The sequence below is a fragment of the Quercus lobata genome, chromosome 1 (genome assembly GCF_001633185.2).
Source record: "Quercus lobata isolate SW786 chromosome 1, ValleyOak3.0 Primary Assembly, whole genome shotgun sequence".
In the NCBI taxonomy this organism is placed as follows: domain Eukaryota; kingdom Viridiplantae; phylum Streptophyta; class Magnoliopsida; order Fagales; family Fagaceae; genus Quercus; species Quercus lobata.
The window spans coordinates 51,094,179-51,116,831 of record NC_044904.1 but is presented as its reverse complement, the minus strand read 5'-3'; the positions used below and the strand labels follow the sequence as shown (position 1 = coordinate 51,116,831).

The window sequence follows — 22,653 nt, the reverse complement described above, 5'->3', positions numbered from 1 at the left end:
CATGGTCCAGCTGGCCCATATCAGCAAAAACTCAAACAAGGGTATAACAAAGGAATTAGAACAAGACCAAGAACCCATCATGGGGAAACTTGGGGCCCAATTAGGAAGGACCCTATCGTATCACTTCAATAGTTAAAATAGGGGCTTACACTTGGAGGATTTAGATGAAAAATGATGTGCCTCGTCCATGGAATATAAATAATTTATGTAGGTATTATTATTAATGAAATTTTGGATTCCTTTCAACTTTATGTTGTTATTTTGTGACCGTTCGCTAAGGTTGAACACCTTATATCATGTTAAGTTGAAATTGGTTAAATGTTAAACAGAACCTCGGCCATGTTCAACTCCTTGGGTCATATGCCTTGGGTAAATTAACTCTTATTGGAAATTAGTCAAGTGTTAAACATAACCTTGGCTATGTTCGATTCCTCGGGTCACATGCCTTGGGTAAATTAACTTTTATGAAAATTTGCTAAGTGTTACTCGAGACCTCGGTTAAGTGTTACTCGAGACCTCGCTTATTTATCAATCTTCGGATCATATATTTTAATCAAAGTGGCCTTAAGAATAAAAGGGAGCAAATGCAAACAAAATATGCTAGGGGCTTCGAAGCAAAAAAATAAGTACATGATTAAAGTGAGACAATCATAGAACAGGAAATTCATATCTATTCATTTAAGTTTAGAAATATCTTTACAAAAAAAAGTAGAAAGTAGGGCAGAGGAAGAAGGAAGGCTAACTACTAGAACCAGTCTAAGTCCAAAATTGGCAGAGCTTCTCGGCGGTCTTCTTCTCTTTTCCTTTGTGTTTTCCCTTAGGCTGCTCATCTGCTTCAATCTCCTCTAATTCCACCTCCACCACTTGAATTGTGTCTTTCTTCCACTTCTCAGAGAATGGCTCAGAAGATGGAGATACCGAAGACTAAGATGCCGCGGAAGGAGGTGTCGAGCTGGGCATTGGAGGAGCGAGGCTAGGAGTGAAGCGCAGGGCAAGGGGTAGTAAACGCTAGAAGGCCCCCTCAGCTTCGAATTGGCAACTACCCCTGCAGCGTTCAAAGCCTTCCCTTACACTTTAAGGCAGAAGGCCCGAGCAACATCCCATAGTTGGGCAGTCAGGTTCTGCGCAGTCTTGGTCATGCCAGCATCATAGGCGGCTTGCTTGGCCTTCGCCTTTTCGGCATCTTTGCCTTCTAGCTCCTTCAACTGGAACTAGATCTATTCTTTAGCTAAAGTTAGCTGCTTGTCATTTTTCTTCAATAAAATCCACAACTCCTCAGCCTGCTTCTCTACCCCACCCAGGGCAGCTTACGCGCTCTTGCACCCCCTCTCGGCCTTGGCTAGATGGAAGAGGGAATCTTTGTACTTCTTTTCCACCTAAGCCAAGGCCCTATCTGAAGCTGCCAATTTGTTCTCTACCTATCGTGACTTCGAGAGGGCATGATCAACCCACTTCTCGGCCACAAAAGATGTTTGCACAACCTACAACAAAAGGAAAGAAAACACATTAAGATCTTGACACTAAGGTTTACGTATGAATTAAATGATAATCTCGGGTGTAAGAACTTAACCTTGGCAAGGTCCCTCTTCAACAAAAGGAATACTTCACGCTTCCTCAATCCTTTAACTCCTGCATGTCCCAAGGAAGGAGTAGAACCTACTTAAGGCATTTGGAGATTAACCTAGATCTGCCTTTTGGGCATCTCTCAGGGTAGCCTCAGATGTGAGGGCATCCCCCGTGCTTAACACAAAGGCAGGATTCTAGATGGCAGCTTTAAAGCGCTACTCCCCTTCAATGCTCTTACTAGCCCCCTCAGAAGGGCCTTTCTTCTGCTAAGTGCTTACTGGGAGGTCGGTGGTATTTCTCCCTCCTCAAAGCTTTCCTTCCCAGATTGCCACCCTTGCCTTATTTTCTTCTCGATAGCCTCAGAAGGAGAGGGTAGAGGTGAAGTAGGCGTAGGTAGCCTAGGGACGACCAGCACTGCGGGTGAATTCCCCCCAACATGAGCCGTTAGCAGCGCCAGTAGGTCAAGAGTCTTCTCTTCGAGCACCATCCCTTTGGAAATATCATTGGCTTTTGATTAGTGCTAACTTGTGCAGTGACTTGGGGCTAAAAAATGGACTCCGAGGATTCGCCGATGTCAGCTCGGTAGAACACTTCAAAATCCTTCTCTATATCAATGTAAGAAGGCTTAGAGGTTGGTTCTTCTTGCTTTTTGTCAGATGGGATCGTCTCCTCCTAGGAATAAAGGAGCTTGGCCGCGAGCTGAGCAAATAGCACGGCATCCTGAGGACCTAGAGGTGGAGGCTCAATCAGAAACCCGGGAAAGACCACATCAATTAATGCAAGCCTTGGATCTTTAGTCTTGATCACTTGCTTCAGGGATTGAAAGCACCTGGAAATAGGTTTGAACCCGAGGATCACGTGAACTGCTCGAAGCTGTCCATCTCGATGGAGAAAGATTGCGGACTTCAAAATTTGGTTGAGGTCCTCAAAATTCACCAAGTTGCGATTTGGAGCGGTATAGAACTTGTCTGTAAATAAAAATAAAAAATAAAGAGAAGAGAAACAAGTTAGACAAAAGTAGAAAGTAAAAGAAACTAAAGGAAGAAGAGGGGAGGGGGTATTCTAGTTATTCTAAGTCCTCGAGCACCCCACTTGGTTCCCTATCTTAGGTAGGGCAGTGCAAACCATCGTGCCATTCACCCGAGAGGATGAGGAAATCTTCGTCCATACTCTTATTGGACTCAAGAATACAGGAGATTAATCTAACGGACAGGACCCTACACTTAAAATAGTAACCCATCTCCTTCCTCTTTTGGCAGTTGTAAACCCAATTTACATCGTGATAGGTTAGGTTAGTACCCATTTTTCGGTTTAGCATGTCTACACTACTGAGGACTCTAAAAAGATTGGGAGAACATTGGATGGGGGAAAGCCTAAAATTAATAAGAAAGTACCTTGTTACTCTACCCATGAGAATCTCCATTCCACCCTTGATGAAGGCAATCATGGGGATGACTACCACACCAATAGGCCTACTCACATGCCACTCTCCTAACTCGCAATGTTGCATTTCTACATTTTCGAGGATCCTATATTTGGCCTTAAAGGCAACCATACTCTCGGGAGTATTAACTAGTTTAGCAAACCTATCCATGTAATCCTACTAGGTAAAAATAAGAAGGGGAGGAAAAAAAATTTACAAATGTGGATAAAAGGCCAAACGCACTTACGAGCTCTAAAAGGTGATCTCCTTGGACTGCTACTTCGAAAGAAAATCACAAAATCATGTAAATGGAGAAAATTACCCCCATCCTCCCTTTTATAGGGGTGGGAAATGAGCGGTAAAATTCCCGCTCATTAATCCCAAGGAATCTGGGCTGTTGGATCATATCGCATCGTAAAACGTGGGGGAACAAGTAGCCACCTGATGTAATAACTGCAGCATCGTGAATTCTGAAGCATCAGGAATGCTCACAAGACAGATGAAACAATGTCCGGAACGAATTTTGTATACGACACTGCGGAACCTTCTACTAAAACCTCGATCTCAAAATGTTTCTAGAGAATAAGGTTTTAAGGGGCTATTGTGGGAGGGCCGAGGACCGAGGAACCCAATCCGAGGATAAATCTGCCAACCCAAGCAAATAAAGGCAAACAAACTCCAAGGACTACGCCCACCCAAGGAGAATTTAAGAGCCAAATGGCAACCAGCACCCCCAAAAACCCAAGGATAAGGGAGTAGACGGCAAAGGAAAGGTACAAGACATGGAAAGGTGGAGGAATGAAGTTTCCTAAAGAAGACACCTCCCACATCTGCATTCAATGCTCTACACCAACTTAACTAGCTGCATTAATGAGGAAATGACCCCTGAACAATTACTTCATTGCTCACAGCTCATTCTACCACCTCCAGAAAGATCCTGATGAGACAAACATCCAAAGAGTTCACCTGAAACCTACAAATGGAGGGCTGAGATGCAAAGGAAGGGGCTATAAAAGGAAAGGAACCTCGCAAAAAGAGGGGATCAACAATTTCCAAGAAAAAGGATCAAGTGTGAAAACTAAAGAGGTCCCTATAAAAGAAATATCATCTTTGTCTATCAATAAGAAACCTATCCTCGAACCTACCTGAGGATGAATTTTTACTGAATTGTTGTTCTTTCCATGCTTAGTAATTACTCTGGTTCCATTAGACTTAGGCTTGTGATCTTCTTTGTATTGTAGTTGACTCTAAAGCCCACTTGCTTAACAAATTCATTGTTTTGGGCTTAGCTTGAAAGACTAGGCATCACTATTCTAAGTGGGCTTAGGCTTTTCTTTTTGAATCCTTACAAAAATAACGTCACCTTCTAAATAAATTAAATAATTCACCAACTCCACTCTAGAAACAACTAGTCGCTAACCCGTGCGATGCACGAGAAAGCTATTAATAACTCTCTAATATGAAAAAAAAAAAAAAAAAAAAAAAAATCAATATCATGGTATAAATTATATACCAAACCAATAAAATCTATCACATACAATGAGATATCATGAGATAATATTTAGAAAATATATAACTGATATAAGTACACTCCAATACAATTAATTACACAAATATAGTTGATTCCATACTCATTCAATCAAATATCTTTCATAAATTACATTAATCGTTCTTGATGTCCAAGATGTATCTAAATTCTAACATTGCCAGTAAACAAAGTTGCTAGACCTCAATGGGATTGAAAAGGCAACATAATGCCAATTTGCACAATTTCTGAAATCATTATTTCCACTATTGAGAGAGAGAGAGAGGGGTGGCTGTTGTGTTGCATCTCTTAAGAAGAATCTATCCTGTACATTTTTTTAGATATGTAATCGACAAATAACAAAATAGATGTACCACATTTAGAGTATACACATTTTTGAGATTAAAAGTAAAGGAAAATAAGAAAATGAACCCACCTAAAGTTTTTTGCTCTCCCTCTTGATGTTAACTTTTCCAACAACTTCCAAAATCAAATTTATGTACTCCTCAAAGCCTTGTAAGGCATAAAAATTAATATTTAACCAAATTTACATGTATTTTAAAAATAGGTACCTGGAAACAAACCAAATTTTAAAAACAGGTACATGGAAACAAAACACAATTAGTGAAAACGGAAAATGCTCTAAACCACAAACTATATTTTTGAAACCGGTTTAAATTTCAAATGAGTAATTACAAAAGCATCAGTATGTAGATTTTCAATTTTCCTTTGTTTCTATATGTCTTTAGTACCAACCTGCATCAGTATGTAGCTTTTCAATTTTCCTTTGTTTCAATATGTCTTTAGTACCAACCTTCATGACTCTTTTACAGTTTTTGGCTATATATATAACCAAACTTAGTCATTGATAACATATCATTGATATACGGTTTACTTGTTGCATTATTTAACAAAAAAAAAAAAAAAAATCATTAAAAACAGTGACTATAATAAAACCAGTGGAACTACTAATACTTTTCTTAATAGGAATTGTTAGTCATGTCATCTAGCTAAAACTTCCATTTAAATTATCATCTCCAATCACCCTTTGAAATCTCATGGTTTGCCTTTGCTTCTTGCCAAGTAGGATGGCACAAATTTATTATCCCACCTACATCCATATTAAGACACACAGTAAACAAAAGCAAACATACAAAACACGTAATCTTCCATGTAGTTGTTTAATTTCTCTAAACAAATGTCAAGTTAATGTTAATGTCTCAAATTCAATTAGTAAACACTATGATACACACCTGTTCCAAACTTAAACATGCAACCAATTCTACCAATACATGTAACCCTGCATAACTCATGTTTGTGTCCATAACTCACAACTTTCTTGGCCCAAAAACCCATCCCAACAATTTGCATTAAACAATCACCACCTAGAAAAATTATCTATTATTAGCAAAATTTTCCCATAATTTCTATCTAAAATATGCTTCCACCATTACCATGTATTTCCAAATAAGTTCTCACGCAACTTGTAGGCTTACTAATCAGCAATTAGCTATCTGCACATATCATTGAATACTTTCAACCTAGCAACAATGATAACAAAAATCGTAAGAAATCCTACCTAATTATGCATCTATTTGAGGGAGTACAGATAGACATAGATCTTGTGTGACTTCCATGGAGAACTTCTCTACTAGAGTGCTAGCATTCTTCAAAATGGGTTTCCAAATTCTTAGATGTGTCTGTAACATGAACGTTACTCTAAATAGATGAGTAAACAATGCATCATAAACAATAAACTATACGCAAAGTACATACGATATAGAAAACTAACCATGGCATCGAGATTGACCTCAATCCTAATTCGAATCTGCCACAAACATCACTACCAGTTATTTTTCACAACAAAAGTTTCAAATTGAAAGCTTTAAAGGTCTAATGGAAAAACAAATTTTTTCAATTTTTTTATTTATTATAAAAAAGAAGAAAGCGGTACCAATTTAACAGGATATATCACTACTTGTAATTTGGAATGCAAAAAATATTAAATTATAGTTCACTAACTCATTTATCCTAAAATTTTCAAACACATGCTAACAAATAGATATTGATATAAAATATTCACCTTGTAACATAACCTAATAAGTCTCAAACACACATCTTTAATTGCTTTAAATGAATTTGTCATAGTTGTGCTTAAGCTATGGCTCAAGCAATAAGAGGCAACAAATATCATTCCATAAAAAACTATTCTCTTCTTGTCTAATAATGTTTAGGAGGGTTGTCGCCTTGAATTCAACTAAATTCTCTCAATTCCATCAGTCATAGCACAGACCATGTCGGCATGAAAAGAAACAAAAAATAATCCGAACAACAATAGAGGACTTTCACAGAACAGACATAATTTTTTTATCAAGCATAAATCAACTACACTCAATTTTCATAAAGTACAAAATGTAAATATTTTGTACTCTAAATGACATAATGGATTCTGCACAGTGACCTTGCCTAATCATATCAAAATATGCCCTAAAGATCCAAAAGCCAAGACAGTATTTAAATTTAAAACTTTTACCCTTGACCATAACACGCTTGCCTTATAAATCAATTTGCTTTATTCAAATGAAAATCCCAAGTAAACATAAAGCATAATCTTGTAGTCGTTTGATTTAGAAAGCATTTATTCTATTGCAATGATCATTATAACTTATTTAACAAATTTTAACACCTTTAAATTTAAAGCAACAAAATTAAACAACAATTAATTTGCATTTGTCAAATGACTACACTAAAACATTCAAGATTCAACTACAAAATAGTGATCAAGGATAAACCATCTAAAACTAAGAAACAAAGCAAAAACCATTAAAAAAAACTAAAACACATAGGTCTGCCACCATACCCTAACCCAAATTCCTTTATCAACACAAAATCCTCCAATCTAAGCATGCTCACCATCAAAGATTCCCACACATTTGAGGGAGACTATCAAACCAACACCAAAAAACCCTTTCAATTATACCTCCACCTTTCACTTAACCCAAAATAACAAAACCTAAATAACATTTAACACAAATTTTTGTTGTTAACATCTTCTGTCAGTAGGTCTCCATGGCAATATAAAATCTCTCAATATTAATATGTTGACAAATTGTGGAAAATATATTGACATACACTTAAGTTAGCTTGATCTCATGGCTTCCATCATAAACTATAATAACCACTACTTACTGGGGAAAAAAAAAAAAAAAAAAAAACACCATGGCTTAAAGCCCGGGTTTTTTTTTTAATATTGCTTAAAGATTTTTAAATTTCAAAAGTGGTGTTTCCCCCAACTACCCAACACTATCATTACATCCCATGGGGAATTCCATTAAGTTAAAGACATATTTTTGCAATCCTACCAAGAAAATTAAAATGCTCCCTGTTAGCAGAACAACTAACAACAATAAGAATCCAAGTTTCAACCAACATAAACTTTAGGAAACTTGCATCAAATACCAATAGGTGTATTATTCTAACAAAAAGTCACATATCCAAGTCCAAAAATTTATTATAGCCATCAATAGCAACCCAAAGATAAGAAAAGAGACACACCTATGAAATTGGGCTATAATGAAACAGAATAACATAACAAAGCTATTAACAAAGAGACACACCTATAGCCGTCAGTATTAACAATGAAACAGAATAACAACTCTAAAATCCCAGATGGATTTTCTCGAGGCCAATAATTGAAATTAATAAAACCCACTACGGGCTCCAAACCCATCAATCTAAGCTAATCATTCAAAAGAAACACTCCCAAACGAAACCCTAAATCATATTTAACAACCAAAAACGAAACCCTAAATCATATTTAACAACCCAAATTATAGAACAAAATAAAAAACTTACCGGTAATGTTTGCGGAGAGAATCTAGTCTGATGGTAAAGTCTCAAAATCAAAAACTTTCTGCCACTAAAGGAGTGGGTGGCTGGCACGCGTGGACAATAGTTTAGGGGTTTGAAGGTAGAGAAGGCAAAAAGATTGGAGGCAGGGGAACGTGTATGTAGAGAGAGGCATGGAGGAAATTGTGTGTTTAAAGATGGAGATGGGATTGTGTGAAGAAGAAAAGAGGGAGTTTGATCAGTCTGTGTTACTACGTTTGCGCTTAAGAGGCAGAGTTATTTTTTTTTCGGGTTTTGGTTTTGGGGAGAAGGAAATTTTCGGTTTTTTAGGCTTTGAGCTATTTTTTTGGCTGAAATTTTTAGGTTTTTTTTTTTTTTTAAGTCTTAGAAAAGTTTTTTTTTTTTTTAAATATTGTGTTGACGTGAAAAATTGTGAGAACTTCAAAAGCTTCGGTTATATATATATATATATATATATAGATTAAATTAAATTTTAGTGAGGCGGGTGTTATAGTCTCCTAGTCCATACAGATGAAATTTTTCACTTTCTAAATCATGCATTCTGTCATCATAATCGATCCTTTGACTCGAGTTTTCATTCATCCTTTTCTGTTTCAATTAACAAGGATTTGACTTCTTGAACAAACCAAGGTAAGTCATTAATCAACGGCCTTCAAGACATCAACCGATCAACAACGCATCTTCCTCATCCATTCTACGAAGGAGGTTGTCTGATTTCCAGAACTAAGTATAGATTGGAATGTGGATAAAGATTGAGCCTGAGGATTCTAGCCTTGACAGAGATTCATCACCAAACTCCTGAGTGTGACATAGTGCATGCAAAGTAAGGAACCTGACCTCCCCTCCGTTCTTTTTTTGTTTTGCATGTGTGCTCCCAATGTGAATGAATTTGTGAATTAATGGATTTACTGTTTAGGTATCAATACTAATATAAGTTGCTTGCCAAATTGCATCTCTGAGTTGGCGTCTTTCACCTGGGCGTGACTCAATCCATATTTCTCTCAGCCAAAAAATAAAAATAAAAATTGTATCCCTGATTATCATGAATTAGGTTTGGTTAGTCTAGAGAATTTCACATGATAAATGATTTCATTTGTGACATGATAGATGTGTGGATCAAGTAATATGGATCATCCTTCTTCGCATAGTAGCCATAATTGTTCTTTGGCGAAAATACTATTTTGGTCCCTAAATTTTGAGATTACAATCATTTTGGTCTCTATATTTTGGTAACAGTTAATTTGGTCCCTCACATTCTCAACTTGCAACCAATTTAGTCCTTACCGTTAACTTAGTAATGAAAAATGCTTACGTGGCAAATGGTTTGAATAGTTGGCTAGTATGTCTAAATTTTATTCGCCACATCAACTTTTCTTTGCCAAATTTTTTTTCTTTTAATTTTCTTATAATCTTTTTAACCAAAATTTTTTTTTTTCCCTCAACTCTCTCTCTTTCCCGTTAACTTTATTCTCTAGTTATTCTCAATAAAAAAAAACTTTATTCTCTAGTTTATCTCTCTCTTTCTTCTCTACCTTCATTCTTTTAGTTCTCATTTCTCAACGACCGGCAAAGTCAATCCATGCACCATTGACTCCATCCCCAAGCCTTCTTGGCAACCACTCTTCGATTCACCAAAGATCGTCATCCATCTGGTGCCTCCTATGCAGCCTCTACCGCAACAACTCCATAAGTCTCTTCGGTCCACAACTTTCAAGTTTCAAGCCCTACATCATGGGCTTCCTTAAGAACGAGATCCAGAATAGACAATTTTGGAGAAGAATGAGAAGAGGTTAGGAATCATTGAATTGGGAGTGAAATTAGTGAGTCAGGATTTGGTATATCTAGTTAGAGAAGAAGATTTGAGATTGGAGAGGATTCGTAAGCTTGGGCTAGCTCTAGGAACTGAGTTGTGGCTTCGGCTTGGAATCAACTGGATCTGGGATTGTGTGGTGCTAGTGCTGCACTGTTGGGTTGTGGTGAATCTGAGTTTGTTGGATCGTTGTATGGAGGTGTTGAGTTTGTTGAATCTGGGTTTGGGGATTTGTTTGAATTTGGGGATTTTAGTTTAAACTTAATGGCATAAGATTCACTATGATTGAAAACCAAATTGAAAGTTAGAATCAATGTAATCTGTGTTGATATGCCATTGTTGGACTAGATTACTGTCTGGATACGAAGAAATTGCAAGAAAGAAAAGACAATGAAATTTTGTTTGTTTACCAGGAAATTATAAATGTACAAAAAAAATTGGTAAGATAAAAATAAATTCTGATGGGTTAAAAATTGTAACAAAAATAAAAGCAAAAAAAGGGTAGAGAAAAGACAGGTATTTTTAAAAGCTGATGTGGCCTTTTTTGCTATGTAAGAACTGATGTGGCCAATAAAATTTAGATATGTCAACATATCAATATATATTTTAATATTAAACATGTCAACTATGCAAACCATTTGTCACATAAGTATTTTCCGTTAGTGATTTAATGGTGAGAACCAAATTGGTTGCAAGTTGAAAATATTATGAACCAAATTGATTGCTACCAAAATGTAGGAACCAAATTGAGTGACCTCAAAATACAAGGGCCAAAATAATGTTTTCGCCTTCTTATTTTTAGTACTAAAAGAATTAGTACCAATCCTCTCTCATCCCATAAACCCCTATATTTATTAAGTCAAACATTTTATTGCATTCTCTAAGAAAATTATTTTCGTCCCTATAACTCGTTGAATCTAGTCCTGTGCATAAGTATGGCACCGTGAGACTCTTCTGAGGTTCTACCAGCCCGATTCCCAATTGAACCTTTCTATGTAGATAGAAAGCATTTGATATTCCTCCAGGTTTAACAAACAAGAACTTCAATTGCAACAATGTCCTCAAAAAAGGCACTCGTTGCTAATTACCACTTCTGCACATTGTCCTACTGTATTACGTAACTAATACTTTCTGGTTAAGACAGTTGGCTTTTTATCAACATTCTTGTTGATCTTGTCCTAGGGCCATATGGCTGCCCTTGGTTCCACTTGTTCTATTATCTAGTATAAACCATCCAAGCCCGAAAACCATTATGACAGTTCAGGCCCAATTGTTACTACAGTTTCTGTACCCAAATAATTCACCTTAGTCATCTCCCTGCTTCAATTAAAGAATACTTGCTTGATTGATTGCTCCTATCTTTGGTGGTTGAATAAGAATCATTAGTTACTAACACAGTCATATGCAGAACCGATACTGTCATAGTTTGATACCAAGCATAACTAGTGCGAAAATTATTATTATTATATTTGTAACAGCATTGGGGAAAGTATGCCTCTAGCTTATAAACAATAGCGATGTGATCAGGTTGATCAACATTTCAAATTCAACTACATATATCTAATCATGCACAGGTGGATACACGAACCAGAATTTTGATATTTTTATTAATAAATGAATACAAGAAACAATGCATCTATACTACATTTCACAACATTATACATTTTGTTGAGCACATGCTTCATTTGAGTTTATAGTAACATGTGCATCATTCTGCTTATTAACTGCCAGCCAATTTCATATAGATATAAATAAGAGAAAGCAAGTACCTTTAATAAGTATGCACAAAACATTGACTTCCAATACCAAAAAAAAAGTCCAATATCCTGTCCAGATCTTATCCTTCTCCACCAATCAGAGCCAACCCAAATTACTGCCATCTGTCTGCGCTACCAACAGCCCAACACCTATACAAATAGACTAATAATCAACAATTAGGCACCCTACCTCATTTCCTCATCAATCCGATCCTTAGCTACAGTAGCTTTTCGTGCAGCTCTTCTTTTGGTCTGAATTTGGCGAACATATTCAGCAACCACAACGTGGAACTTTGGAGCAAGCCTTTTGGTTGAAGAGATATTAAGACCCGCCCTTTTCAGGGCTCGGATAAGATGTTTTTCAGCAACTTGCATATGAGTAGGACAGAGAAGAGGAACTGTAGATCTCAGTACAGGCTTACAACAGAGAATAGGCCCTGTCTGTGTGCTGCTTATAGGCAAACATATAATTATCAAAAAACTATTATTAACAGAGTTATGTCGAGGAACAATAAGATAGCCCATTTAGTGTTGGTAAAAGTGAGAGGTGCACTTAAGCACAAAGGCCTCTTGGAACCTAGGCGCAAAGCGCGTACATTTTTAAAAAATAATTTAATAAATTTAAAAATAATTATTAATGAGAAATGCAACAATCAAATTATCATATAAATTGAAATAAATTTTTTTATATAATTCATATAACATTTAGATAAGCCCTGCGTTTGCAATTTTAACACAAAATTGCAAGTCTAAGTCATTTTATTTTTTTTGGATCAACTAGATATGAGTACTTCCATGTCATATCCCTTCTTAAAAATCTTAACAAGATTTATTGATATCAAAAAGAGACACCCTAGTACACAGGGAATGTACAGGGGTCAAATACAGAAATTACAAGAATCAAGAAAATCACAGATAGAAGAGAATGATTGGTTTCGCAAGGCAAACAACCAATCTAAAAAAGTTCTAAAGAAAAATAACTTGAGGCCAAGGATAGATCTCTAACAATCTTCAAAACACCTATTGTTTCTTTCCCTCCAAAGACACCACATTAAACAATGGGGAACAATCATCCACAGATGACCATTTCGATGACGACCAAACCGGCTTTGCCACCAAGCAAGGAGCCCCACAACTGACTTAAGCATAACCCAACTTACTTCAAATAAACCCAAAACCATATATCACAAATCCATAACAACCGGACAATAAGGAAAAGATGGACAACCAATTCTCACCATTACACTTGCACATATAACACCAATCCAATATCCACACCTTTCTTTTTTGCAAATTGTCAATCGTCAAACATTTCCCCAAAGCAACAACCCAAACAAAGAAAGCCACTCAATAAGGGATCTTCTTCTCCCAAATGCTTTTCTAAGGGAAACAACAACCCCTTATTTCTATATGGCTTCTAGCTCATATTATCCTCCCCAAACCCTTTTACTGTAGAGCCATATATAGTATCCATGAAGCTCGACACAGCCTCCAATTCCCAAACATGAAAACCCCTAAAGAAACTCACATCCTAAAAAAGGACCTGATTAGAGAACTTCATAAGCTCAACCACACTTGCCTCCTCATCTCGGCAAAATCTAAATAATTTGGGAAAGCGGACAGCAAGAGGTGTCTCCCCACACCATAGTCTTGCCAAAACTTCACCCTCAACCCATCACTAATATCAAACAAAATTTAAAAAAAAAAAAAAAAAAAAAAAAAAAAAAAAAAAAGAAGCCATCCTCGACTAATATTTTTCCACAAACCAACGCCATATGGGCCAGAAACTGAACCAGTACACCAACCACCCCATATACATCCATATTTCACCTCTATCACATGCCTCCAAAGGGCATCCCTTTCAAGCCACTTCCCAAACAAAGCTTCATTAAAAAGTCTTACTTTCCTTATCCCTAAGCCACCTAGAGAAAGAGGTGCATAGACAGTAACCCATTTAACCAGGTGAAATTTAGGTTCATCCCCTAGACCACCCCATAAGAAATTCTGCTGAAATTTTGCAATTCGGTTAGCCACAAAAGCAGGGATAGGAAATAAAGATAGGAAATAAAGATAGGAAATAAGTAGGTATATTTGATAGAGTGCTTTTAATTAAAGTGACTCTATCTCCCTTGGATAAGAACAAACATTTCCATCCCGCTAATCTCCAATATCGGGTTTCATATTGTCTTATCCTTGAATTTAGCACCCAAAGAAGACCAAAAAATTTCATTAGAAGAGTACCTTGCTTACAGCCAAGAACATTCAGCAATAACCCAATATTATGAACCACTCCCACAAGAACCAATTTAGACTTACCCAAATTTATTTTTAGCCCAAAAACCGCCTCAAACCAAATAAGAATCATATGGAGAATCAGAATATGATCAAGGTCGGCATTACAAAAAATTAGAGTGTCATCAGCAATGAGCAAATGAGACAACACCAAAGATCTTCCATCTAAATTACCCACACGGAAACCTGACATACGACCTTCATGGACAATTTTATCCAACATTCTTCCAAGAGCTTCCATGACCAAGACAAAAAGCAAAGGAGACAAAGGATCACCTTGTCTCAACCCTCTAGAATTCTCAAAAAATCCATAGGGGAAACCATTAATCAAAATAGAGAAACGAACAATAGATAGACAAAAGCAAATCCACTGCCTCCACTTATTAGAGAACCCAATACGCTCTAACAACTTCATAAGAAAACCCCAATTTACATTATTAAAAGCCTTCTCAACATCTAGTTTACAGAATAACCCTGGGAGACCAGTCTTCAACTTATTGTCAAGGCATTCATTAACAATAAGTAAAGGGTTGAGGATTTGTCTATTCAGAACAAAAGCATTCTACGAAGCTAAAATTATATCCCCCATGACCCCTTTTTTTTATAGGTAATAAAGATTTATTGATATCAAAAAAGAGACACCCAAGTATACAGGGAATATACAGGGGTGTACAGATCAAATACAAAAATTACATAAATCAAGTAAATCCAAAATAGAAGAAAAGGGTTGAATTCTCCACATTGAGAACCAATCCAATAAGGTTCTAAAAATTAATAGCTTGAGATCAGGCATAGAATGCTCAATGTCTTCAAAGCACTACTATTCATTTCCTTCTAGACACCACACACCACATCAAACAATGAGGAACAATGATCCATATATATCCATTACGATGGCGACCAAATCGACCTTGCCAGCAAGAGAGAAGCTCAACAACAGACTTTGGCATAACCCAACAAACTCCAAATAAACCAAAAACCATATCCCACAGCTCCATAGCAGCCAGACAATGAAGGAATAGACGGTCAACAATTTCACTATAACACTTGCACATATAACACCAATCCAAAATGCATACCTTTCTTTTCCTTAAATTGTCAATCATCAGACATTTCCCCAAGGCAACAGTCCATACAAAGAAAGCCACTCTAGAATAAATCTTTTGCTTCCAAATGCTCTTCCAAGCGAAAAATTGCTCACTATGGCCAGCTAGAAGATGGTAATACGCACTAACCATAAACCCCATTCTTATTAGGTAACCAACATCTCTTATCCTCCCCAATCCCCCTTACAGGAGTGCCACAAATGGTATCCATGAAGCTCCAAAAAGCTTACAATTCCTGATTATGCACATCCCTACAAAAATGTATATCCCAATGAAGGACTCCATTAGTGTACCTCATTAGATCAGCCACACTTGCCTCTTTGTTTCAACAAATCCTATATAATTCATGATAGCAGTTTGCAAGAGAAGTTCCACACCACGGATCTAGCCAGAACTGCACTTTTGATCCATCTCCAACTTCATACAATATAAACCAAGATAAAGAAGGCCACCCCCATCTAATATTTTTCCACAAACTAACTCCATATGGACCAAAGATTAAGCTAGAACACCAACCACCCCATTCACAACCATACTTCACCTCTATCACTTGTCGCCAAAGAGCATCCCTTTTTTGCCCAAATCTCCACAACCACTTCCCTAATAAAGCTACATTAAAAATTCTTAGGTTCCTAATTCCCAAACCACCTGAAGAAAGTGGAGCAGAAAAAGTAGCCCAATTAACAAGATGAAATTTAGGCTCATCCCCTAGGCCACCACATAAAAAGTTCCATTGAAGTTTTGCAATTCGTTTAGCCACTGCATCAAGAATAGGAAATAAAGGAAGAAAATAAGTAGGTAGATTTAACAGAGTACTTTTAATTAAAGTGACTCTACCTCCCTTGGATAAATATAATTTTTTCCAACCCGCTAATTTCCTTTCCACCTTCTCCAAAATTGAATTCCAAATTGTCTTGTCCTTGAATTTTGCCCCCCAAAGGAAGACTCAAATATTTCATTAGAAGAGACCCCTACTTACAGCCTAGGACAGCCACCAAAAGCTCAATGTTATGAACAACCCCCACAGGCACCAATTCAGACTTACCTAGGTTTATCTTCAAACCCTACACAACCTCAAACCAAATGAGCAACATGCGAAGTATTAGCATTTGATCAAGACTAGCATCACAAAAAATTAGAGTATCATAAGGGAAAATGAGATGAGAAACCACCGAAGATCTTCCTTCTGAATCACCTACACGAAAACTTGACAGGCAACCTTCATGTACAGCCTTACCAACATTCTACCAACAGCTTCCATAACCAACACAAATAACAAAGGGGACAAAGGATCGCCTTGCCACAACCCCCTTGAACTCCCAAAAAAACCATAGGGAGAACCATTAATAGAAAAATGAACAGTTGATAAACAAAACGAAATCCACCACCTCCACTTATTAGAAAAGCCACAGCGCTCAAGCAAGTGTGTAATTCACATGATCAATAGCTTAATCTATGTCCTATTTACATAACCACCCTAGCAGACCAGACTTCAACCTACTATCAAGGCATTCATTAGCAATAAGAATGGAATCAAGAATCTGCCTATTTAGAACAAAAGCATTCTAAGGAGCTAAAATAATATCTCCTAAAACCATTTTTTTTGATAGGTAATCAGAAATTTATTAATAAAGAGAAAAAAGAAAAGTACAAGTTGTTCATGATGATGAACAAGAAGAAAAAAACAAACAACACAGCAAAACAAGAAATTAGGAAACTAAGCTAAGAGAAGACATAAACTCAAAGAGAGAAGAACATTCAGTAAAACCCCAACACCGAGACCACTCCCAAAGACTACGTTGGCATAAAACTTTTAACTCATCCAAAGTCTTCTCATTATCCTCAAAGGAACGACGATTTCGTTCTAACCACACAATCCACATTAAGCACCCTGGAACCAAATTCCAAATGTCTGAATTATGTTTCCCGAGCCACTGATGCCAACAATATAACAAACCCGCCACTGATCCTGGCATAACCCAATGAATACCAAAGGCCTGAAGCATAAAAGTCCAAAGGGAATGAGTAATAGGGCAGTGAAGAAGAAGATGGTCTACTGACTCCCCATCACAACAACACATACAACACCAAGTAGCCAACGGACGACCCCTAAGCATTAGATTGTCCAAAGTGAGGATCCGACCATGAGTAGCTGTCCACAAAAAGAACGCTACTCACCTAGGAATCTTTGGTTTCCAAACACCCTTCCAAGGAAACAAAGAATTCAAAGCACCCCGAATCGCATGGTAATAAGACCGGGTGTCAAAATTTCCATCACCCTTCAACCGCCAACAAAGAGTATCACTCCTATCACCCCGAGGAATGCGAGATTGGATAAGCTGGAGAAAAGACGAATAGCCAAAACTATAGCAAATATTTTATAAACCCCCCCAATAAGACTAATCAGATGAAAATCCTTTACTTCCACGACTGCAGTTATTTTAGGAATGAGAGCAATGAAAGTTGCATTCAAGCTTTTTTCAAATTGATTGTAACATGAAAATGGTGGAACACAAACATGATATCTGATTTGAGAATCCCCCAACAAGCTTGAAAGAATGCCATCAAAAAATTGTCTGGCCCAAGTGATTTGTCCCCATTAAAATCCTTGATGACTTCAAAAATCTCAGTTTCCTCAAAAGGTCTCTCTAACAAATTATCCATTGAAATCCTTGGAAAATCCAACACATCCAAGAAAGGCCGATGATCTTGCTACTTAGTATAAATTCATATAGAATTGTTTAATATAGTCGGCAATCATATCCTGGTTGGAAGTCAAAGCCCCATCAATTATAAGATTTTCAATACAGTTATTTCTTCTATTAGAGTTGGCCATCCTATGAAAAAACCTCATATTGGAGTCCCCCTCTTTTAAGTACAACACTCTAGACTTTTGTCTCCAGCTAATCTCCTCTAACAAAGTGGTCTTCTCAAGTTAAGAGCGAAATGTTGCTTTTTCCAATTTTTCCTCATCTGTTAGAGGTTGATTCTCCTCTTTAACATCTAAAGCATTCAATTTACTCCATAGTTGCTGTTTTTTGGCTGTGACATTGCCAAAATCTGTTTCATTCCACTTCTTTAGATCCGTTTTTAGAGCAATCAACTTCTTGGCAAGTATGTATGTAGACGAGTAGCCAAGACTTTAGCTATAATTTTATAAACCCCCCCAACAAGACCAATCGAGTGAAAGTCCCTGACATCAATTGATGCATTTTTTTTGGGATGAGAGTAATGAGGCTGCATTCAAGCTTTTCTCAAACTGACCCTTAGCATAAAAATGATGAAACACAGCCATAAGATCTAGATTGAGAATCTCCCAACAAGCTTGGAAAAATGCCATGGCAAAGCCATCTAGCCTAGGCGATTTATCACCATTGCAATCCTAAAGGAAACCATATATCTCTGCCTCCTCAAAAGGTCCCTCTAATTAATCAGCTTTATGTCCAGATATCATTGGAAAATCCTACACATCTGAAAATGGTTGATCAACTTGTTGCTCCATGTATAAATCGATGAAAAATTGAGAAATACAATCCGTAATCATATCCTGATCAGAAGACAAACTTCCATCAAGCATAAGACTCTCAATACTGTTATTTCTTCTGTTAGAATTGGCCATCCTGAGGAAAAAAATCTTGTATTGGAATCACCCTCCCTCAGGTACGATACCCAAGACTTTTGTTTCCAACTAATCTCTTCTAATAAAGTGAACTTCTCAATTTTTGTACAAAGATCAACCTGTTCCAATTGTTCATTGGTTGTAAACAGGTGAGTCTCCCCTTTAGCATCTAGAGCATTCAATTTACTCCAAGTCTGTTGCTTCTTAAAAGTGACATTGCCAAACTCCGCTTCATTCCATTTTTTTAAATCCAATTTCAAAGCTACCAACTTCTTGGCCAATATATAACTAGGAGTTCCTTGATATAAATAGGATGCCCACCAGGCCTTCACTTGTCTACAAACCTCTCAGCCCGCAACCACATATTTTCAAAACAAAAAGGAATTCGCCCTCTCCTATGACTCCCACCCTCCAACATAATTGGGAAGTGGTCCGATAAAACTCTAGATAACCTTTTTTGGGAGAACAAAGTGAAATGATCAGCCAAAAGAGAAGAGAAAAGAAACCGATCTATTCTAGAAGCTAAGCTCCAATATCCATAATGCCCTATGACTAATTAGTAATATTAGTTAATAATTTAATCAATGACTATGGGTCTGTTTGGGAACAACTTATTTATCTTTTTGCTAAAAGCGTGCTAAAGTATACTTGTACCTTGAAAAAATGAGAAAAGGCGAGAAAAAATGAGTTTTTAAAAAGCTGAACATAAAAACTTAAAGCTGATGCCAAACTCACCCTATAAGTCTATAAGAATTAGTCTGCTATGTTCAACATCAACCATTAAAGTAACTAAACAATTACTACAAATATATTATATCATACTTTTAATTTCATTAATGAGCTAAGAATATGAGGACATAGCAATATGGTAAGCACCAAGCAGATATCCAAAAGGGAAAAAATAGAATAAGAAAAAGCTGAGTGGGTTACTATTTCAAGGAGAAAAAATCAAGAAAAAATAAAAATAAAAATAGAGAAGACTACGAGGTTGTGGGTTTCAAGACAAGTTACACTCAAATTTTTTTTTTTTTTTTAATTAGTAAGTTACACAAAAAATATGTCAAATCAGTGGTTTATATCAATAAGGTCAAGGTCCTATAGTTTTAATTCAATTTTGGTTTTTTTTTTAATATTTTAAAAAAAAAAAAAGTGCCAAAAAGCGTGCTTTGAGCTTTTTGAAAAAGCGCACTTCTTTGAATGAGCCTCGCTTTTGAGGCAAAAAGCAATGGAGCCTTGGGGCTTCACGCTTTGAGCTTAAGTGCGCTTTTACCAACACTGAGCTTGTTTGTAATATAAATAAATAAACTATTAGTAGAACATATCCTATCTTCACATTCAGTATATAAACTTAGAATATCAAGCATAGTCAAGGAAATCAGAGGTAAAATTCAACAGAAATCAAACAGTTGCAGTATTGTCAGATTTTAAAAAAATAATAATAATAATTAAAGGTCAGAGTGGTTTAATCACTGCCATCATCCTGGACAGTCAATTTGATAATAGGTGGTAACCATCTAGTGCAGCTAAACTAGATTTACTAATTTACATTTTTTTTTTTTTAGAGTTAAACCAGGTGGGTCTTTGGCTCACATCACCCTCCATCCCACGTAACTCTTATAAGAACTCTTATAACTCTTATAAGGGAAGGACAAGTCATTTAGCTTAAAGATCCTTGGCTTCCTAATTTACAATATCTTGCCATTGCGATCCATGGTCTGTAGCTTGAATGATCACAATAAGTGCCATATACAACTAGACAAAGGCTAGGACAAAATCTACACAACATTGGCACTCTAATTTAACTTGGACCAAAAATTCATCTAACCTCACTGCTCCATTTAGTGATATAGCATCAGCAACACATCTCATTTTGAATTTATTAAATGTTTATGCTTCTATTATATGATAAATATTGGGATCTTAAGATTAAATTAATGCTTTTAGAGCACCAAATAAACTCATTTTCAAGGGATTTTAGTAAGCAAATCAATCCAAATTGTAATTTAATGTGATTTTTGTAGTAATTACTTCATATTTGGATTCTACACACCACATCGTGGAGACCAGGTATAGTTTGTGAAAAGGAGAAGAAAGGAAAAGGAAGAAAAGTCTAGGAAATTAGGATTCCTTACAAAACCCAAACAACATGCATGTGCCAGTTAGAACGAATGGGCCCTAGTGGGCCATTCCCAAATCTAATTTGGGAGCAAGTGGCCAAGACCCTTGTTTCTAATTTTTTTGATTGGTAAGTTCCACAAGTACCCAAAGGATTCTAAACTACAACATCAACGTCAAATGAGTTCATTGGTGCTTCTTCTTTTTTTAGATAAATGAGTTCATTAAAGCCCCAAAATCAATAGCCTACCCAAACATCCATCAAAACATAGAAGTATAAACATTCACTTGACCTAAAAGGATTAAATATTTGAAATCCCCAAATTCTAAAAGCCCAACATATTTCTAGAGATTAGGAGTGTTTGGAATGAATTCTTACCTCAAGGAATCAATAGATTGAGCTCTATAATTACTAAGCAAGTGCCATCCTTATTATGTACAAACAAGAAGATAAATGGTGGGCTATAGTCCATTCTATTTGGATTTTTTAAAGGTGAGGGAAGGATTTGAGAGAACTTGATATCTTTTTAAGGTGAGGGTAAATAGAAATGAGAGAATTTGGAGAGAAGCTCATCCCCTGGAGTCCCATCTTTTCAATTTACCCAAATTAGAGGAATTTAAATACCTTGTTTTCTAAATTTTCCTTTTTATTAATTAAAATTTCAATAAGGTCTAGACAAAGCTTTATGACTTACTTATCCCACTCTATTGTCAATTTGTATAATATCTTACCCTCTCCACTCCTTTCTACTCAACAACCAAATAAAAGGAAGAATACCTGCTCTTTTTTCCTCTCTATTAATTTTTTTTTAGCACATTTACACAAAGGAAATAGATCTCATATGATGAAAATGAAAATGAAATCTCCAATAAGCAAAAAGGAGAAGGCAGTAGTAAAAAGAAAGGAGAAAAGGTCACCTCTTGATGCAATAGGAACATGCCTTATAGAGATTCTGCTTAGTATCCGAAAGAATGTGCGCGTGACAATACCTCGTCAACGCCATCGCCTTTGCCTTACACCCTGTCACTTCACATCTCATCTCTTCGACATCCTCTTCATTCCCATTCCTGTTCCTCTCTTGTTCTTCTTCTTCCTCTTCTTCTTCCTCCTCTTCTTCCCCATTGTAGTACGGACTCTTCCCGTACCTCCAGTAATAATCTTTGTACTTCGCTCTCAGTTCCTCCATTAACGCCCAGTAAAACGCTTTGTACAACTTCGTCACCTGCCTCAACCGTTCCGATCGTCTTCGAAGAAGCTCTTCACGACTTAACACATCTGAAGTTGAGAGAGGTGACTCTGGGATTCGGAGAGGAGAGAGAGGTTTTGACGATGATGGCTCGCCCATGCCTGACCTTTTTAGGGTTAGAGAAATGACTCACTCACTCACTCACTGCCTTGATTTTGATTTTGATTTTTGAGGACCAAGAGAAAGAGAAAGAGAGAGATATACAGAAATCGCCCAAACCAAGCTTTACCTTTTTCTTTTCTACTGGTTTGAGCGGCACGTGCAAAACACACGTTAAAATTATAGAGTTTCATTTTCAACAATACTAATATCATTATTCCCAT

The 22,653-nt window shown here is 36.6% G+C and overlaps 1 protein-coding gene across 1 annotated transcript; it reads right to left on the bottom strand.

The window, feature by feature from the left end:
- Window positions 1–11,771: 11,771 nt before the first annotated feature.
- Window positions 11,772–22,574, bottom strand: LOC115991941 (INO80 complex subunit D-like). Its single transcript, XM_031115933.1, has 2 exons — window positions 22,002–22,574; window positions 11,772–12,399 (listed from the first exon to the last, which is right to left on the bottom strand). Exons 1-2 carry the CDS (start codon window positions 22,427–22,429, stop codon window positions 12,138–12,140), a joined length of 690 nt encoding a protein of 229 aa, XP_030971793.1. The 5' UTR covers window positions 22,430–22,574; the 3' UTR covers window positions 11,772–12,137.
- Window positions 22,575–22,653: the final 79 nt, after the last annotated feature.

What these genes read in the sequence shown, in the direction of transcription:
- LOC115991941 (XM_031115933.1), bottom strand. Translation starts at nt 22,429, where the DNA reads ATGGGCGAGCCATCATCGTCAAAACCTCTCTCTCCTCTCCGAATCCCA. An exon ending in TGTTCCTATTGCATCAAGAG is followed by an intron (nt 12,400 to 22,001) that starts GTGACCTTTTCT and finishes GCCTATAAGCAG; the next exon opens with CACACAGACAGGGCCTATTC.